The 19845-nt window shown below is 48.5% G+C and overlaps 3 protein-coding genes and 1 pseudogene across 6 annotated transcripts in view; all 4 read right to left on the bottom strand.

Annotated features, from left to right (window-relative positions):
- Positions 1-418: 418 nt before the first annotated feature.
- LOC103749241 lies at positions 419-1789 on the bottom strand (annotated as a pseudogene).
- A 1038-nt stretch (positions 1790-2827) lies between these two features.
- Apoc2 (apolipoprotein C2) lies at positions 2828-11052 on the bottom strand. Of its 2 annotated transcripts, none has more exons than XM_008852003.2 (4): positions 11028-11052; positions 3593-3659; positions 3291-3429; positions 2828-3087 (listed from the first exon to the last, which is right to left on the bottom strand). In XM_008852003.2, exons 2-4 carry the CDS (start codon positions 3645-3647, stop codon positions 3000-3002), a joined length of 282 nt encoding a protein of 93 aa, XP_008850225.1. In that variant the 5' UTR covers positions 3648-3659; positions 11028-11052; the 3' UTR covers positions 2828-2999. The 2 variants fall into 2 exon arrangements, with proteins under 2 accessions (XP_008850225.1, XP_017658398.1); XM_017802909.2 differs by lacking the exon at positions 11028-11052 and adding an exon at positions 6013-6058.
- Apoc4 (apolipoprotein C4) lies at positions 3641-11125 on the bottom strand. Of its 3 annotated transcripts, none has more exons than XM_008852006.2 (4): positions 11028-11125; positions 8834-8951; positions 8342-8544; positions 3641-3659 (listed from the first exon to the last, which is right to left on the bottom strand). In XM_008852006.2, exons 1-3 carry the CDS (start codon positions 11101-11103, stop codon positions 8391-8393), a joined length of 348 nt encoding a protein of 115 aa, XP_008850228.1. In that variant the 5' UTR covers positions 11104-11125; the 3' UTR covers positions 3641-3659; positions 8342-8390. The 3 variants fall into 3 exon arrangements, with proteins under 3 accessions (XP_008850228.1, XP_008850227.1, XP_008850229.1); XM_008852005.2 differs by having other exon boundaries at positions 3642-3659; positions 8834-8966; XM_008852007.2 differs by lacking the exon at positions 11028-11125 and adding an exon at positions 9839-9881 and having other exon boundaries at positions 3642-3659; positions 8834-8966.
- Positions 11126-17387: 6262 nt separating this feature from the next.
- Positions 17388-19845, bottom strand: part of Apoc1 (apolipoprotein C1) — a 3810-nt gene continuing 1352 nt past the window's right edge. Inside the window, exon 4 of the mRNA XM_008852002.1 lies at positions 17388-17550. Within this exon, the coding sequence (XP_008850224.1) occupies positions 17490-17550 (61 nt within the window). The 3' untranslated portion in view covers positions 17388-17489. The remainder of the gene's footprint in view (positions 17551-19845) is intronic.

Raw genomic sequence — 19845 nt, 5'->3', positions numbered from 1 at the left:
CGTTGTTTGCTTTCTACAGATCGCTGCAAGAAATTGTCATAAGGCTGCACCTTGCATAGGAAGTAGCTGTGTTGTCATGAAAACCTCTCAGCAGTGGAGAAAAAGTGAGCTTCTGAATGATGCCCACCTGTCACCAGGCACCTCATTTACCAGCCCAATTCATCCAGATCAAAAAGATTCACAGAAAGAAAGATGGCAATAACCGGTTACCAAAAAAATGACGCAGGTGTCAGAAAAGTGCGTCTTGTAGAAGGACTGCCATCCCTGGAGAAACCTTTTTGCATACACCCGCAAGCACTCACTGGAACTCTGCAAATGGATCTAAGTACTTTTTTGGAAAGCTGAAGTATAAGCAGCACAGGTTGTACAACTTTTCCAAGCCAGTGCTGCAGTAGAGCTCAGACCCAGGCCCTTTGGCTCAGTAGCCCTGGTGCAGTTGCATGGTGCCCAAGACGGTGCTATCCTATGGTAGCGCTGCTCTACCCACACACAGCTGGAGTACTCGAGAACACTGCTCAGCTCAGAGATGCTCTCAGCAGAGTCCCCAAAGCCATTGTAGTATCCGTAGTGCAAGTTCTCCCCCATGTTCTCCACCCAGGATGGCCTGCTGGCCACACAGCTGCTGGGGCTCCCATTCAAATGTAGAGACCCACACATCTCCCGGTTAATGCCCATAATCTTTTCTGGCTCCTCAGTCCCATTAACACAGACAGAACCCTGGCCACTCGGAAATGGCCTTCCTGGAATGAATCCATTGCTAATTCCACTAGATCCTGTTAAACACGGGTCAGTCCTGCTCTCCGTCCCACTGAGTGGGGCCACACAAGGGAAGTCCACATGTCCATTGATGACACTTCAATTTGTCAATGAATTCGACACGGAGCTACTGTTTTTCATATCTGATACAGCAGCAAACTCTCTGTCAATGTGCATTTTGTCTGCGTTGCCTTCCGTATCACCATTCTCGAATGGCATGGTGCAATGCAGGGTTGAACTCCGGTTCTAGCTTTCTTTATTTCCAAGGATTCCGAGTCTTCAAAGCATCTCTTTCGATTTGTTCCCAGGCTCACGTGATTGGGAAGTATGTTCTCATGACTTCCATTCAAGGTGCCATTATGACAGAAACAGCTCAGGTGATGGCTCTGGAGGCTCAAGAGAAACCGGGTGCACTCTCGAAAACCCTGGGTTTGTGCAATGTCTGCTGCTGACAGGCCACTGGCGTTTCTCAAGCTCAACAGTATGTCTTGTATGCTGAAAGGAAGCGATACTGAACATTCAATGCCCTAAGGGTTCGGAGAAGCATCTGTGGCACTTTCAGCAGTTTCTATAGGAATGCTCCCCCTTTCTAGGATTACTTGAAAAACATCAAGTCAATTCGAATTACGTAGTCGATGTGAGCCCCATTGGCCACCAGAGCACTGATGCACTTAAGGCTCCCTGAGCGGACCGCCTTGTGAATAGGAGTTTCCCCCTCACAGTTCGGTTTTTTAATGTTGGCCCCAGCTTGAATCAGCCAGACTAGGCACTGGGGATGTCCTCCAAAAGCAGCAATGTGGGCCTGGGTCTGGGCATTGCTGGTGGCAGAGACATTCAGTGTGGCTCCCGCTTTCACCAGCTGGATTAAGCACTCCAACTTGGTGACGTTCGGGGCCCAGTGCACTGGCATCCAGTCGTAGAAAGAGTCCTCGGTGGTCAGGTGGGCGAGCGGCGTTTGCGGCAGCAGCAAGCAGAGAGCGGCCAGGTCCCCGTCGAGTGTTTTGCTTGCATGTATGCAAGTGCACCCGTGCATGCAGTTCCCACGGAGATACTGTTCTTACCGCTCTGTGGGTGCTGGGAACCAAACCCAGGTCCTCTGCAAGAGCAGCTAGTGCTCTTAACCTTTGAGTCATCTCTCCAGCCCCTTAATTTTCATTTATTTTTATTTTTCATGTGTGTGTTTTGCCTCCTTGTGTTTAAGTGCACCACGTGCATGCAATACAGATGGAGGCCAGAAGAGGGTGTTGGATCCCCCTGGAACTGGAGTTAACAGCCAGTTGTTAGCTGCCATGTGGGTTCTGGGAACCTAACTCAGGTCCTCTGCAAGAGCAGACAGTACTCTTACCTGCTAAGCCATCTCTCCAGCCCCAGAAAATAAATCTTTGAAAAATTGCTACAATCCTCCTGCCTCAGGCTCCCAAGTGCTAGGACTGAAGGAGAGAGCCACAAGGCCTGGCTGTTATAAACATCTCTTTGTTCCCATGCATCAGTTTCAGTAAAAACTACAGATATGTAGATTCTCACTGAATTTTCAGAGTCCAAAGTACCAACCATTATACCATAGAAGAACCACATTCATTAAATGTTGACTGGAGGACTGGAGAGATGGCTCAGTGCTTAAGAGCACTGGCTGCTCTTGCAGAGGACCTGGGTTCAGTTTCCAGCACCGCACCTGGGCACTAACAACCATCTGTGGCTCCAGTTCTAGGGGATCTGATGCCCTCTCCTGGCCTCCAAAGGCACTGCATGCATGTAGGTACACTTCATGCAGGCAAAACACTCATACACATAAAATAAAAATAAAATTTTCACATTCAGGCTTGGTGGTGCACGCCTTTAATCCCAGAACACAGAGGCAGAGGCAGGTGGATCTCTATGAGTTCAAAGGTAGCCTGGTCTACATAATGAGTTCCAGGCCAGCTGGGGCTACAGTGAGATTCTGTCTCAAAAAGACCAAAAAGTAAAAAAGATAAATAATAAATTTAAAAATACTTTAAATGATGACTGGATTCCACAGATCTTCCATCTATGCTCTGGGGGGAGGGTGTCTCAGAAAAGAAACCATGCCAAAGACAATGAACTTGGTTTATTTATTTATTCCTTCACTGAAAGAATTTAGGCTAGGGTGAGGAGCAGGAAGACAGGGCTGCTGGTACAGGAACACAATACCATCGGAGTCAAGGAAGGTGAGCAAGGGGGATTAGTGCCTGGGTTCTCCCTCCACCACTGGGTCTGTTCCGGCTCTAGTCACCCTTAAGGAGACTAAGTATCTGGTCCGTAAAAATGCCTGCGTAAGTGCTCATGGCAGCCGAGCTTTTGCTGTACATGTCCCTGGAGAGAGAGCACAGAGGGCTGACAGGAGGAGACTAGAGCCTGGAGCCCTGGGTCTGAGAGAGGAAGGCTGGGGCCTAGACCCTTATGTCTGAGGGAGGAGGCTGGGGCCTGCACCCCTGGGTCTGAGGGAGGAGGCTGGGGCCTGCACCCTTGGGTCTGAGGGAGGAGGTTGGGACCTGTCTCCACTGGTCTGGACATACCTGAGTTTCTCATCCATATCACGCAGGTATGTTTTCTTGTACAGGTCCTGGGCGACTGCTTTGGCTGAGACCCAGTAACTAGAGAAGGACTCCAGTAGTGCTGGACTGCCTGCTTCATCTTGCTGGGCCCCCTGGACTTCTGTGGCAAACATGGGATGATAGGTTAGGGGAGCTGAGGGGGATTTGAAGGAAGGAGAGGAGTGGCAGAGGAGGGTGGGAAGATGCTTGAAGCTCATCCCCCCACCTCCCCATCCTCCCATCTCCGTCTCCTCACATGCCTCCCTCTGCACAGCCATACTTACCATAGCCCAACACCAGAAGGACAAGGAACAAAGCCAGGAGGAAACGGGGGCCCATGTTGTAGGTGACCTGGAATACAGAGGACAGTATCATGGGTGTTGGACGGCAGGGTCACAGGGCAGTCTGTTCCTGGGGTCCTACTCTACTCACAGAGGGGCTGGGACCCTACTCTGTCCCCAGCTCCTGTCCAACAGGGGTTCTCAGTATGTTAACTCAGGTGAGGCATCTCCTCGATTCTACTCTGGATATGGGTGTTTGTTTGTTTTTAGAGACGGTCTCACTCTGTAGCTCCAGCTGTCCTGGAACTAGACCAGTAGACCAGGCTGGCCTTGAACTCAACAGAGATCCACCTGCCTCTGCCTCCCAAGTGCTGGGATTGAAAGAGTGCGCCCCAGCCCTTTATTTTTTAAATTATTTTATTTATTTATTTATTTATTTATTTATTTATTTATTTATTTATTTAGGCAGGGTTTCATGTAGCCCAGACTGTCCTCAAACTGACTGTATCGCCTAGGATGACCCTGGATTTCTGATCCTCCTGCTTCTACCTCCCAAGTGCTGGGTGGTGTGCATCACCACTGGTTTATTCTGTTCTGGGGATTAGACCCAGGACTTTGTGCATGACAGGCAAGCACTCTACCAATTGAGCCATATCCCCAGGCTCACTTAACATTGTATTTTTTTATTTTTTATTTTTCGGTCTTTTTGAGACAGGGTCTCCCTGTAGCCCCAGCAGGCCTGGAACTCATTATGTAGATCAGGCTGGCCTTGAACGCACAGAGATCTGCCTATCTCTGCCTCCTGAGTGCTGGGATTAAAGGCATGCACCACCACGCTCGGCCCTTAACATTGTATTTTATTTGTCTTTTTTTGAGATGGTTTCCCTGTAGCCCCAGCTGACCTGGAACTCACTATGTAGACCAGGCTGTCCTCGAACTCACAGAGATCCGCCTGCCTCTGTCTCCCAAGTGTTGGAAATAAAGATGTGTGCCACCATGCCTAGCAACGTTTTATTTTTTAATTAATTAACTAATTAATTTTGTTTCTTATGTGTATGAGTGTTTTGCCTGCATGTATGTAAGTGTACCACATGTGCACAATGCCTAGGGAGGCCAGAAGAAGGTGTCAGATCCCCTAGAACTAGAGTTACAAACAGTTGTTAACCACCATGTGGGTGCTGGGAATCAAACCCGGGTCTCCGCAAGAGCAGCCAGTGCTCTTAACCACTGAGCCATCTCTCTAGCTCCCACCCTTAACATCTTAATTTCCACATCTTCTCATTCATTTCTTCACTCTAGAAAGCTATCTTAAAGTCTGAACAGTCCCAGCCTGGCAGGAAACAGAAGAAAAAGCCCCCACCCATGTCAGCTTTATGGTTCAATGGGTAAAGGGTGCTTGCCACCAAGCCTGACCACCTGAGTTTGATCCCTTAGTCCCACATGGCGAAAGGAGAGAAAGGAACTCCCCAAGTTGACCCCTGACTTCTACATATGTGCCATGGTCCCCATGTGCTTTCACACACATAATAAAAATAAATAAATAAATGTAATAAAAGGTGGGGTTTTTTTTTTGGGTTTTTTTTTTTTTTTTTTTTTTTTGGTCTTTTTGAAACAGGGCTCCCTGTCTCAAAAAACCAAAAGAAAAAAAAAAAAAAAGAAAAAAGAAAAATCTCCATATCTGTTTAAACCATGAGAACTGTACAGACACTTGCCTCTCAGACATCACTCACATTTATGACACTTAAGTGTCCCCTGAACCTGTGTTTAGCCCAGCATTGCTCATCTGTCCTCTCCTGTTTCCTGTGGCTTGTGTGGCCAGGGCACAAAATTATCACCCACATTTTGAGGGATGAGAAATTGAGGCAGCAAGAGGTTGAGACTGAACCTGGGAGACAGGCCAGGCTGAAGAAATATACTACAATTCTAAACTGTGATTTTGGCTAGGCTTGCAGGAGCAAGCCTGTAATTCCAACACTGGAGAGGCTGAGGCAGGAGGATCATAAATTCAAGACTAGCCTGGGACTATGTAGTGAGACCCCAGCAAAGGCATCTCTGAGATTAAGGGTGGCCAGGTCTATATAGCACACTCCAGGTTTGCCAGAGCTATATAGTTAGACCTAGTCTCAAAAAAGAAAACAAATGCCTGGTGTTGTGGCTCATGCCTTCAGTCCTAGCACTTGGAGTTAAGAGGCTGGCGGATCTCTGTGAGATCAAGGCCAGTTTGGTTTACATAATGAGTTCCAGGTCCTCTGAGGCTACAGGGAGACCCTGCCTCAGACAAACAAAAAAAAACAAAACAAAACAAAAAACAAATCCTTAAATTCCATGATTGCAACACAGGTATCTGCTGAGAGGGTGACTACTGCAATTTCTGATTTAGGAATCTTTGCCCCTCCTATTGACACCCCTCTGTCCCTTCTTACCTGGCTACCTCTGGCAGGATGGGACTGTCTTTACTAACTGCAGTGGGCTGGCAGGCTTTATAGCTCTGGAGGGCAACCCCACCTCTACAGCAGCCACATCCTCTGTCCTAGGCCAAAGTCCTGGCCAACACAGCTGCCGGGGGAGTGGCGTGGAAGCAGGGGGTCAGGAAGGACAGTGGCCAGAGATGTTCCCAGCCTGGTAACATTACTGGTAGGAAGTGATGTTCCCTGGTAGGGAAGCCCCACTCTGAAATTCATCCCTGAAGCTGAACAGACCTGTAACCCCCAAGCTCTTTCAGGAAGCTGAGGCAGGAGTATCATGAATTCAGGGCCTGCCAGTGCTAGAGTGAGTTCAAGGATCATTGCAACATAGTGAGATCTTGTCTGAAAATGAAAACATTTTGTATTTATTTATTTACTTGCTTAATTTTTAATTTTTTTTTTTCACACAGGGTCACATCTAGCTGAGGCTACGCTGGTACTCACTACATAGCTGAGGTTGGTCTTGAGCTCCTGATCCTCCTGCCTCTACCTTCCCAGTGCTGGGACCATGCCCAGTTGCCACCATGCCCAACTCAAAATAAAAAGTAAACAGGCCTGATGGGTGTGGTGGCACCCACATTTAATTCTAGTACTCAGGAGGCAGAGGTAGGGGGAACTCTGTGAAATTGAGGATAGCCTGATCTACATATTGAGTTCTAGGCCAGCTGGGGCTACAAAGTGACTCTGTCTCAAACAAAACAAAACAAAAACAAAACAAAACAAAAATGTAACAGTGAGATGGCTCAGCAGGTAAAGGTACTTGTTGCCAAGACTCACCAACCTGAGTTCAATCTCTGGGACTCATATGCTGGAGGGAGAGAACTGACTCCCGCAGGTTGTCCTCACCCAGACACACACACACACACACACAAACAAATAAATAGGGGCTGGAGAGATGGCTCAGCAGTTAAGAGCACAGGCTGCTCTTACTTGCTTAATTTTTAATTTTTTTTTTTCACACAGGGTCACATCTAGCTGAGGCTACGCTGGTACTCACTACATAGCTGAGGTTGGTCTTGAGCTCCTGATCCTCCTGCCTCTACCTTCCCAGTGCTGGGACCATGCCCAGTTGCCACCATGCCCAACTCAAAATAAAAAGTAAACAGGCCTGATGGGTGTGGTGGCACCCACATTTAATTCTAGTACTCAGGAGGCAGAGGTAGGGGGAACTCTGTGAAATTGAGGATAGCCTGATCTACATATTGAGTTCTAGGCCAGCTGGGGCTACAAAGTGACTCTGTCTCAAACAAAACAAAACAAAAACAAAACAAAACAAAAATGTAACAGTGAGATGGCTCAGCAGGTAAAGGTACTTGTTGCCAAGACTCACCAACCTGAGTTCAATCTCTGGGACTCATATGCTGGAGGGAGAGAACTGACTCCCGCAGGTTGTCCTCACCCAGACACACACACACACACACACAAACAAATAAATAGGGGCTGGAGAGATGGCTCAGCAGTTAAGAGCACAGGCTGCTCTTGCAGAGGACCTGGGTTCAATTCCCAGCACCAACATGGCAGCTAACAACCAGTAACTCCAGTTCTAGGGGCTCCAACGCCCTCTTACGACCTCTGCAGGCATTGCACAACACAGATGTACTTACCTACATGTAGACATTACACTCATACACATAAAACAAAAATAATAAATGTTTAGAAATAAATAAATAAATGTAATAAAAAAAAGAGGACTGAGAAGCCGGGCATGGTGGCATATACCTTTAGTCCCAGCACTTGGGAGGCAGAGACGGGCAGATCTCTGTGAGTTTGAGGCCAGCTTGGACTCCATAGTGAATCCAGGCCAGCTGGACCTATAGGGAGACAGAGGACTGGGGATGAAGCTCCCATGATAGAGAACCAGCATGTGTGAGGCCCTGAGTTCAATCCCCAGAATGCTCCTCCCACAGTCCTCCCACACTGAGAGAGATTGGTGTAGTTGAATATTGTGGAGGAGGTTTTAAGATTCTGGGGCCCATCTGAAATAGGATTTGGGGTCTGTATGTGCTAGGAAGTAAGGGCACTGTGGGGGTGTGGATCATGTGTCTTCATTATCAAGACTTCAGCTCCTGATTCTGCAATGGCGCCGGGAAGTCTCCTAGCACCCTGAGCTGGAACCACATGGGAAAGGTTATCACCTTGGCCTCTTCCTTCAGCTCCCCTAGTGTCCCTCCCCTGCCAGGTAACACCTCTTCCACTCATTAACTTCTAGATCTGGGCAGGGAGGGGTGACCTCTGGCCTTAAAGAGGAGTGAGGCAGACAGGAAAAGAACACAGATTAAGAACGAACCTCTTTATTGTGGATGCTGGGGAAGGTGTGGGGCACTTTAACCCTGAGTTCAGTCCCTGCACAACAGCCAGGGACACAGGCTGTGGGTCTTATTCAGGAGGCTGTCCCTGGAGCTCTGTACCCAGGCCTGAGTGCGGGGACCCAGGTCTTTCAAGTGGTCTTCATAGTAGGTCTGCACGAAGCCCTGGAAGGCCCCAGGGCCCCTGTGTGGAGGGGACATTTTAGTTGACACTCCGGGTATGGCCCATTTACTTCCAGTCTCTTTTAGACCCAGGGCTCCAGACTGCAGCCCTTTGCCCCCCAGATTCAATGGTCCAACCCCAGCCCTCCTCCCTCAGAACCCAGGGATGCTGACTCAGGCCTCCTCCTGACACCTGGTAACTCAGGCCCAGCACTCTTCCCTCAGATCCAGGGTCCAGGCCCTAATCCCCGTCCCTCTGACTCTGGTGTTGCAGCACTGCCCCTCCCAGTCAAGCACCCAAACTCTCTCACCAGAACCTCTGCCACCTGTCCCTGATCCCGGTCACCAGCGGCTCTGCCATCTCTTTCACCCTGGCCTTCACCAGGTTCCAGCGGCTGCTCTCAGGGCCAGGTGCGGGGCTCACACTTTCTGTAGTCACACATACTGAGGGTGATCAGCGAAGGGCTTGAGTGGGCCCGAACCCCTGAGCCCCATTCCTCCCTCTTCATGCGTGCCCAGCCTCTGTCATTCCTGGGGACATGTGCGTCCTCGCTCCTAGGCACCCATATCATCTGCCATCATCATAGGCCGCACCTATGATTTTCACCTGTCCTTAACTAGTTTCCCACCATATAGAGCGGGGCCCATATAACTCTTCCTACCCAAGAGTTATAGTGTGACTCAGGAGGGAATGAACTGGAAGGTGCCTTACATATTGAATGCCCTTCTGGATCCATGGCCACCAGCCTTGTTCCTCTGTCCCTCTGACCCCAGTACCTTTGCTCCCACTGTCCATCTCCTCTCCGCCATCACTTGTCTCTCTTCTCTAACCACCTAACCCTACTTCAGGGGGATGGCCCCTGACTCAGGACAGCCCCTGTCCCCTAGTCCTCCTGTGCCTCCACCCAAGAAGCTGGGAGCCATCTCCACACACAGTGGAACAAGAGCACCCTGTGATTCGTCCTCTCCCACGGACATTGCCTGGATTTGTTCTCAGTCCCTTTGGGTCACAATTCTCTTCCTTGTGTGCATACACACACACACACACACACACACACACACACACACACACACACTGCTCCAGCACACACACACCTAGATAGAGCCTTACCCACAGACACCAGTCAACGCACAAGTGCACATGTGCATGCTTATAGTTTTTGTTTGTGGCCTGGCCTCAATCTGTGCTTCCCCCACCTCCCCAAAAGTAACTTGACAGAAAAAAATCAAAGATCAGAGGTCAGTGTGAGATTTGAGACCGGATGTCGTATGGGGACCCTGTAGAAAGCCAGAGACATAGATATGACCACACAAACCTGGCATCAAACATCTGTGATCTCAGCATTTGGGAGGCTGAAGTAGGAGTTCCATGCCAGTCTCAGCTACACAGAGTTCAAGGCCAGCCTGAGCTACCTGAGACCCTATCTCAAAACAAAACAAAACAAAATAAATAAACAGCAGCAACAATAGTGCAAGGCATGGTGGTGCACGCCTTTCATCCCCACACTTGAGAGGCAAAAGCAGGTGGATCTCTGTGTGTTCAAGTCCAGCCTGGTCTACACAGTGAGTTCCAGGCCAGCTGGGGCTACAGGCAGACACTGTCTCAGAAAGACCAAAAAACAGCAACAACAATAACAAAACTTACCTAAGCCCGTCACTGAACTTGCACATTAATTGCAACTGCAACTGGGTCTAAGGGGCTGGGGATACAGCTGAGCTGGTAGAGTACTTGCCTCACTTGCATAAGGCCCCAAGTTCCATGCCCAGTGCCATATAAACTTGACTTGATGGTACACATCTGCAATCCAGCACTCAGGAAGTAGAGGCAGGAGGACAAAAATTCAGGGTCATCCTCAGCTACATTTGGGGTTGGAAGCCAGCCTGGACTTCCTGAGACCCTGTTTCTATAATCATGAACCAAAAAAAAAAAAACAAACAAAAAAAAAAAGAAAGAAAAGAGAGAGAAAATAAAGATAAAATAAAAATGAAAATAAGCCAGGTACACGCCTTTAATCCTAGCACTCAGGAGGCAGAGGCAGGCAGATCTCTGTGAGTTCAAGGCCAGCCTGGTCTACATAGTGAGTTCCAGGACAGCTGGGGCTACAGGGAAACCCTGTCTCAAAAAGAAAAAAAAAAGAGAAAATAAAACAAACTTCAGCTGACCATTTGGTTAAAGTAGTAGAGTATTTGCCCAGCATGTGCAAAGCACTGTGTTTTGTCCCCAACGCATGCATGTATACACACACACACACACACACACACACACACACATACACACACAAAGATAACTAATATGCTTTTCCTTGAATATACACAAGTGCGTACAAACAACAACTGTCCTTTGTTCCAAGCTCACATTTCTGTTTTATCCTCAGCTCCCTCCCCACCTCACTGTGTACAAATGCAGCGTGTTACACCTGTCTTACATGTATACCAACTGACTAGACACAGTCACACTCCAACGCTGCCTGGGGGATCCCACCTCCACAGAGCCCCACTCCTCACCCACAATGCAGGCCAGACCCAGGATGCAGAGGCAGAGTGAAGGCAGAGCCTGCAGCCTGCATCTCAGCAGGGACATTTCTGGGGCCTCCTTCCCTTAGTCTCTCTGTTCTGTGACAGGCAGTAGGGCCCGCCCCTTGTCACCTCCCCACTCCCCTTGGCATGACTTCAAAGAGGCCTGGTGACAGTGACAGAGGCTTTGCCCACCCCTTCTGGCCTGTCTCTTTCCTCCCCTCCAAGGGTGCTGCTTTGACCTGACAAAAGACAGAAAGCTCAGACACTGAACTGAAGTCAAAGCCCAATTCACCTCACTAGACTTCCCCTTTTCCTGGACTCAGTTTTTTCCTGTGGGAATTGGGACCACAGTCTATGCTTGAGGAATTTAGGGAGTGATGTTGTTTTGTTTTGTTTCTTCTGTTTTGTTTTGAGATAAGGTATCAAGTAGCCTAGGCTGGCCTTGAACCCACTATGGCTAAAGCTGGCCATGAATCCTTATCCTCCTGCCTGCACCTCCCAGGTGTTGAGATTATAGGCATGTGCCACCACATCTGGCTCTATTTACTTATTTATATTTCTTTTATGTGTATGAATGTTTTGCCTGTATGTATGTAGGTGCACCCCGTTGTGAAATGTGAGGCCATGGAGGCCAGAAGAGGACGCCGGATCCCCTGGAACTGGAGTAACAAATAGTTGTTAGTCATCATGTGGGTGGGTGTTGGGACCTGAGCCCAGGTTTTCTGCAAGAGCAGCCAGTGTTCTTAACTGCTGAGCCATCTCTCACCATCCCCCACTTTTTAAAATTTTATGTATAGGAGTGTATTGCCTGCATGTATGTAAGTACACCCATGTCATGCAATGCCCATGGAGGTCATAAGAGGGAGCTGGATTCTCCTGGAACTGGAGTTACGGATAGTCGTTAGCCACCATGTGGGTACTGGGACATGAACTCAGGTCCTCTGCAAGAGCAGTAGGTGTTCTTAACTGTTGAACCATCTTGCTAGCCTTTTTTTGTTTTTTGAAACTGGTTCTCCAGCAGGACAGACTGGCCTTGAATTTATGATCCTCCTGCCTCCCTGTCATGAGTTATGGATGACTGATGGTTATTGCCATGAGTGTGGCATGTCTCAAAACAGGATCTCAAGCCGGACAAGGTGGTGCACGCCTTTAGTCGCAGCACTCGGGAGGCAGAGGCAAGTGGATCTCTGTGAGTTCAAAGTCAGCCTGGTCTACATTGTGAGTTCCAGGGAAGACCCTGTCTCAAAAAGACAAAACAAACAAACAAACAAAAAAAAAATACAAAACAAAAACCCAAAAAACAAAAACAAAAACAGGATCTCAGCTGAACAACTTTGCAGTACATTCCTGACCTCTGACCCTATACAAACTTTTGGAGTTCCTTGCTCACAATTAAAAACCCAAAAAAGGGGCTGGAGAGATGGCTCAGCAGTTAAGAGCACTGCCTGCTCTTGCAGAGGACCCGGGTTCGATTCCCAGCACCCACCTGGCGGCTACGAACCGTCCTTAACTCCAGTTCCAGGGGAATCCGATGCCCTCTTCTGACCTCCGCTGCATTGCACGACATGGGTGCACTCACATACATGCAGGCAATACACTCATACACATAAAATAATAAAATATTTAAAAAAAAAAACAAAAAAGATCACCTAGAGAGCTGCTGTTTGTGAGGATGTGAAAGTTCTTGAAACAGACTGTGATGTTAGTTGCACAACAGTGTAAATGGATTTAAATATCACTGACCTCAACACCGGAAACTGGCTAAAATGGTAACATTTATGTCCTGTGATTTTTTTTTTTTTTTTATTTTGGTCTTTTTGAGACAGGGTCTCCCTGTAGCCCCAGCTGTCCTGGAACTCACTATGTAGACCAGGCTGGACTTGAACTCACAGAGATCTGCCTGCCTCTGCCTCCTGAGTGCTGGGATTAAAGGCGTGTGCTACCATGCCCGGCATGTCCTGTGATTTTTACCACAACAGAAAAAAAAAAAAACAGAAGGAAAAACCAAAGGAACATGTGTCCCTGTGTCATGTTATGACAAGGGCCTTTGGTCAGGTGCGGTGTTACAAGCCTGGAATTCCAGCACTCTAGAGACTGAGACTGGGATTGAGGCCTGCTTGAGTGACATAGGAAGACCCCTGCTCCCCATAAAATCAGGGCCGGTGTGGGGTTCAGAGCCAGACTCCACCTCTTTTCAAAGGTGTGACCTGGTCCAAGTTGCTTAACCTCTTGGGCAGAGTACTTCATCCTGAAACAGGATTGGCCAATGACCTGTTTTGTAGGCTGGCCTGAGAGAGGACAGAAGATCAGGAGACAGAGCACAGGAGGGAGGGGCCTCCATGGCGTGATTGCCAGTTACTATTATTTATTAATTTTTGTTTTTTGATAAGGGTTCTCTCTAAATAGCTCTAGGAGCTTTGAACTGTGGTCCTCCCGCCTTCCAAGTGCTGTGCTTCCAATTCCTTGGGACACTACACCCAGTTTTATTCAGGGCCAGGAATTGAACGCAGGCCCACCTACTTGCTAAGCAAGTACTCTGGATACACTGAGCTACAGCCCCAGCCTGATGATCTTTACTTAGCATGTGTTTCTATAGCACACACTGCTCCAGGTCCCAGAGCAGGTCTCATACAGACTCTAAGAGGGGAGAGCTATGGCATGCCCCACTATTTTTTTCCAGGTGGTCTGGAAGTTGCTATGAGGAAGAGGCTGGTGTTGAACTCACAGGGATCTGCCTGCCTCTACATCCCAAGTGTTGGGACTAAAGTTATGCACTATGCTGGCCTGAGTTTTTGTTTGTTTGTTTGTTTGTTTTTTTGTTCTTTTTGAGACAGGGTCTCCATGTAGCCCCAGCTGTCCTGAAACTCACTATGTAGACCAGGCTGGCCTTGAACTCACAGAGATCCACCTGCCTCTGCCTCCCGAGTGCTGGGATTAAAGGTGTGCACCACCATGCCCAGCTTGTTTGTTTTTTAGTGCTGTGATGGAACCCAGGGCCTCTGCATACTACCAAAGCAATCCACCACTTAGCTACGCCCCCAGCCCCTCACTAGGGGATTCTAGGCAGGGGCTCTACCACTAAGCCATGCCCTCAGTCTCTTACTGGGGGCATTTAGGCAGGTGCTTTACTGCTGATCCATACCCCCAGCCCCAGCATTCCTCTTTCATGATGAGGAAACTGAGGCAGCAGGTGGTGATGGGATTTGAACCTAATTGTCTTTCATCATCTGGCCCAGGCCCCTCCCCATGCAAACCCTACAGTCCAAGAGGGACGGTAGGAAGGAGGTGGGCTTATGTTGGGAGAGGTCTCTGTCCTCTGTCCTCAAGACAAGGTCAGTGTGTGAGGTGGCATGTGGGATGTTTGCTGTTTGCTGCTTGCAATGTTTGCTCATCTTGGGGACAGGAACAGGCTCGCTGAAGGTCGCACAGGGTGGACCTCAGGGGCAGCTCAAGAGCAGAGAAGGGGATGGAGGTAGGAAGTGCACAGAGCAGGCAGAGAATGGGATGGGGTAGGGATTCCGAGACCTCAGTGTGTCTGAGGTCTTGGGAGCCTCTCTTAGACCCAAGCTGTCCTTCAAGGCACCAGGCCTGCCTCTTCGGCCCTTTCCTTTTAAAGATTTATTATTATTATTGATTTTTTGAGACAGGGTCTCCCCGTAGCCCCAGCTGGCTCAGAACTCACTATGTAGATCAGGCTGGCCTCAATCTCACAAAGATCCTGCCTCTGCCTCCTGAGTGCTAAGATCAAAGCTATGCACTGCCGCCACCATGCCTGGCTCTATTTTTATTATTTTTAATTATGTGTGTGTCTGTTTGTGGGCATGTGCAGGTGCCTGCAGAGGTCAGAGGTGCTGGATCCCGCTGGAGTTGAGGTTACAGGTAGTTGTGAACCGCTTGATATGGGTGCTGGGAACTGAATTCTTGTCCTCTGGAAGAACAGTACATGCTCTTAAACCACTGAGTTATCTCCCCAGTGCCATCCCCCTCACTTCCACCTTTCCTCTGTGTGTGTGTGAGAGAGAGACAGAGAGACAGAGAGAGACAGAGTCTCACACTGTAGCTCAGCCTGGTCTTGAACTCGTGGTTATCCTCCTGTCTATAATTTCCAAGTTCTGAGTCTCCTCTCCTCCTGGTCCCAGGTCCGCCCTGCAGTTGAGAACTCCTGCTGTTCCTCCTGAGTCCCCATACTCCCTACCCCCTTGCTTCCAAGATGTCACTCACTGCTTTCCTCTCCATCTGACTGCTCTGGGTTGTAGCAGGGAGGACTGGGATGAAAACCTGTTTAAGGGGTTGAGCATGTGATGCATCTGAGGAGGTAAAGTGCCTGCGCTTGAGCGAAGCCCTGGGTTCTATCCCCAGCACTGCATAAAACCATACGTGGTGGCTCATGCCTATAATCCACACACCCACAATTAAACTGGTTAATTTAATAATGCTTTTTACATTTTCAGTTAGTGTGTGTGTGTGTGTGTGTGTGTGCGCGCGCGCGCGTGTGTACGCAAATGTGCGTATGCCAGGATGCACATATTGAGGTTAGAAGACATCTTGAGGGAGTCCATTCTCTCCTTCTGCTTGTAGGTCCTGGTGAATTCAGATTGTCTAGTTTGGTAGAAGGTGCCTTTAACTGTTGAACCATCTTGCTGGCCCCATCAATTTATTTATTTATTTTTGTCTTTTTTTTTTTTTGTCTTTTTGAGACAGGGTTTCCCTGTAGCCCTAGCTGGCCTGGATTCACTATGGAGACCAGGCTGGCCTCGAACTCAGAGAGATCTGCCTGCCTCTGCCTCCCAAGTGCTGGGATTAAAGGTGTGCGCCACCACACCTGGCCTAAGATTTATTTATTTTAGGCAGTGTGTGGTGGTGCATGCCTTTAATCCCAGTACTCTGGAGGCAGAGGCAGGTGGATCTCTATGAGATTGAGGTCAGCCTGGTCTACATGGTGAGTTCCAGGCTAACTGGGGCTACAGGGAGACCCTGCCTCAAGAGAAACAACAAAAAAGAAAGAAAAAGATTTATTTATTTTTATTTTATGTGTATGACTGTTTTGCCTCTATGTATGTAAGTGCACTTCTGCATGCAATGCACGAAGAGGCCGGAAGAGGGCATCAGATCCCCTGGAATTGAAGTTATGGTTGTGAGCTGCTATGTGGGTGCTGGGATTTGAACCCAGGTCCTCTGCAAGAGCAGTCAGTGCTCTTAACTACTGAGCCATCTCTCCAGCCTCTATTGCTATTTTTTTCTTTTTTCTTTTGAGACAAGGTCTCCCTGTAGCACCAGCTGTCCTGGAACTCACTATGTAGACCAGGCTGGCCTTGAACTCACAGAGATCTGTCTGCCTCTGCCTCCCAAGTGCTGGGACTATAGGCGTGTACCACCACCCCTGGCAATTTTTTCCATTTTGCCTAATTCTCAGTCATCAAGTTGCAGGAGGTACATTCTCTCAGGAAACCCCTCATGACCCCGAGCCTGACCAGAGTTCAGAGTTTCCTACCCCTGCCTGGTCCTTCTTGTGGGATGTATGTCACGGGGTGGGGCTGCAGCTGTCTAGGACTGCCTCAGGGGTGCCCGGCAGTGTGACTATCTCTACACATACAACTGCAACTCTCTGGGTGTCTCTATCTTGGAGGTATTGGGGCCCTTTGAAGTCTCAAATCCTGACAGTTTGTTTGTAATCCTAAAAGGAATAAACATCTGTGGGTGGGCAGTGTGGTTGGGGAGTGTCCTATCCCCTGTCTATGTCTGGATTCAGCTAGTCTGTTTAATCTGGAGTGTTGGTGCATGCCTGAAATTCTAGTACTTTTGGAAGCAGAGGTAGGAGGATTGTTACCAGTTCCAGGAGGATTGTTACCAGTTCCAGATCAGCTTGGGCCTCAGCAAGTATATAGCAAGACCCAGTCTTGAAGAAAGGAAGGAAGGAAGGAGGGAGGGAGAGAGGGAGGAAGGGAGGAAGGACCAGGTTGACCTGAAACTCACAGAGATCCACCTGCCTCTGCCTCCCGAGTGCTGGAATTAAAGGCATGGGCCACCAGCCTCCATCCGCCACTTAAAGTTTAATGAGCACCTACTGTGTGGTGATGAATCAAACCCAGATAGATTAAGAGAGGGTAGAACAGCAATCCTGTCAGGCAAAACATTCAGACCCCATTTCCTGCTTGCTGACTCTATGACCTTGCACCAGAGCTCTACGAACAGTGTCCAGCTCAGAGTTGTCAGGAGCCCAAAAGTGGGCTCATGAAATTAAAACAGGGCAGGTGGAGTTGAGGAGTCAATTAAGTCTCTGAGCTTTCCCTCAGCTCTCACCCTCAGCTCCCGCCCTCAGTTCCTGTCCCAGTCAAAAGCACCTCAGGGTGAGTTCTCTGTAGGCTTTTTATTGGCATGAAGGACCTGCCTATCAGGTATCATATATCACGTGGAGGTTGAGACCAAGATGGGGTGTGGTCAGCCAGGAGCTCAGGCGAATGTGGTTTTGATCTTCTCCTTCACTTTGCCATATGTTTCTGAAAACCAGTTCCTTTGGAGAGAGGTGGAGACAAAGTCACTGTCTGAGGCTACCCTCCAGGGTGCGCAGACCCCTCTCCCCCAGTCTCTTGACGCTCGCTTTCCCTAATCGCCATCCTCACTGTGAGATTAGGTAAACTATGGGTTGGGTGGACCAGTTTCTGTGCCTCGGTTTCCTCATGTAGACCTGAGCATTTCTTTGATTTTTGAGACAGTCTCATGTAGCTTAGGCTTGCCTCAATCTCACTATGTATCTGAGGATGACCTTGAGATTTCAATTCTTCTGCTTCCACCTTTGAGTGTTGGGATTATAGGCATGTACCACCAAGCCTGGCAAATGTGGTGCTGAGAATTGTACCCAGGGCCTCTGCATGCTAGGCCAGCACTCTACCTAACAGCTGAGCAATATCTTCAGCTCAGATCAGAGTGTCTGGCTCCTAAGTCAAAGAGTTTCATCTTGGGGAGCTGGAGAGATGGCTCAGTCATTAAAAGCACTGGTTGCTCTTGCACAGCACCTGGGTTCGAATCTCAGCACCCACATGATGGCTAACAACTGTCCTTAACTCCAGTTCCAAGGGACCTGACACTCTCTTCTGACCTCTTCAGGCATTTGCACAGTACAGGTGTACTTACATATATGCAGGCAATATACTCACATACATAAAATTTAAAAATTAACTTTTAAAAAAAATTTTACTTACTATTTTTATTTTATTTGTATGCATGTATTGCCTGCATGTAGGTAAGTGCACCAGTGTCGTGTAATGCCTGCAGAGGTCAGAAGAGGCTGTTGGATCCCCTGGGACTGGAGTTAACGGACAGTTGTTAGCTGCCACGTGGGTGCCGGGATTCAAACCCGGGTCTTCTGCAAGAACAACCAGTATTCTTAACTGCTGAGCCATCTCTCCAGCCCCTTAAAAATTAACTTTAAAAAAAAAAAAGAATTTCATCTTGGTCAGGTGTCCTGGAACATGTCTTTAGTCCTATCGTTGGGGAGGCAGACACAGGCACATCTCTGTGAGTTCAAGGCCAGCCTGGTCTACATAGGGAGTTCCAGGCCAGCCAAGACTATATAATGAGACACTGTCTAAAAAAAAACAAAAACAACAGCAAAAGGAACTTTATCTTTACCTGAAATTCAAGGCCTGCCTCTATGTGTGTGTGTGTGTGTGTGTGTGCGTGCGCGCGCGCAGATGTGCCTGCCTGTATGTGTGGGCAGTGTGTGTGTGCATGTATGCAAGTTCATGTAGAGGCCAACCTCAGGTTGTTCCATTGTTCCTTAGGCACTATCTACCTGTTAAAGCTAGGCTAGCCCCAGGGATCTGCCTAGGCTAAAGGCATATTCTAGGACATCTGGCCAAGATGAAATTCTTTTTAAGTTAATTTTTAAATTTTTAATTTTTGCCAGTCACTGGGATTACAGGCCTGCAGCACCATACTTGGCTTTAAAAGTATTTTAAAACTTTATTTTTATATGTGTGCAGGTGCCCGAGGAGGCCAGAAGAGGTCATTGGATCCCCTGGAACTGGAGTTACAAGCAGTTGTGAGCCACTTTACCTGAGTGCTAGCTACCGAACTCTGGTCCTCTGTGAGGGAAGGAAGAGCTTTTAACCCGCTGAGCCACCTCTCCAGTTCCCTCACAGGCACTTTACCTACTGACCTGTCCTCTCCTGGCCACCTGCCATCTTGTTGTTTTAAACCCTTGTTTGGTGTTTTGCTGAGATTACAAGCATGTGCCAGCACACCCCACAAGGCCTGCCATCTCTTGCTTCCCACCCACCCCTTCTCCAAGCCTGCGCTTGCCCAAGGTATCTCTGCTCATTCTTCCCTCCCTCCTTGGCCTGCAAAGCCATCCTTTTTTGTCTGTAAGAAAGGGCCCCAGGGCCTTTGCACTTTCCGTCCACAGGAAACTTTCCTGCCAAGTTTAGGCCTGGCTAGATGTTCCTTATCAAATTCAGATCTCGATTTAAATGAACAATTTGTCTACTTGCCAAAGAAGCAGAAATTGGCTAAGCAATGTGTTTACAACATGCCAGGCACCTCTCAGGGCCTCTCCTTTATTTCCCCTCAAATCTACCCCTCCTTTCTTTTGTTTTGATTTTGCAGCAGAGTCTGGTTATATAGCTCAGGTTGGCCTCAAACTGCTGATCCTTCTTCCTCCTGACACTGGGGTCTGGCTCCTGTTTCCCATCACAAAGTACAATGCCTTTGTAACTTGAAGCACCACCCCCTCTTTGCATCTGGGCCTCCCAGCCCTCTTTGATGCCCTGGGGGAGTCTTAACTGGACATCCTCTAATTTTGCTCCCT

The sequence above is a fragment of the Nannospalax galili genome, unplaced genomic scaffold, assembly GCF_000622305.1.
Source record: "Nannospalax galili isolate Female #2095 unplaced genomic scaffold, S.galili_v1.0 scaffold385, whole genome shotgun sequence".
Classification (NCBI taxonomy): domain Eukaryota; kingdom Metazoa; phylum Chordata; class Mammalia; order Rodentia; family Spalacidae; genus Nannospalax; species Nannospalax galili.
Note: the sequence above shows the minus strand (reverse complement) of the source record. Positions and strands in the feature narration are given on the sequence as shown.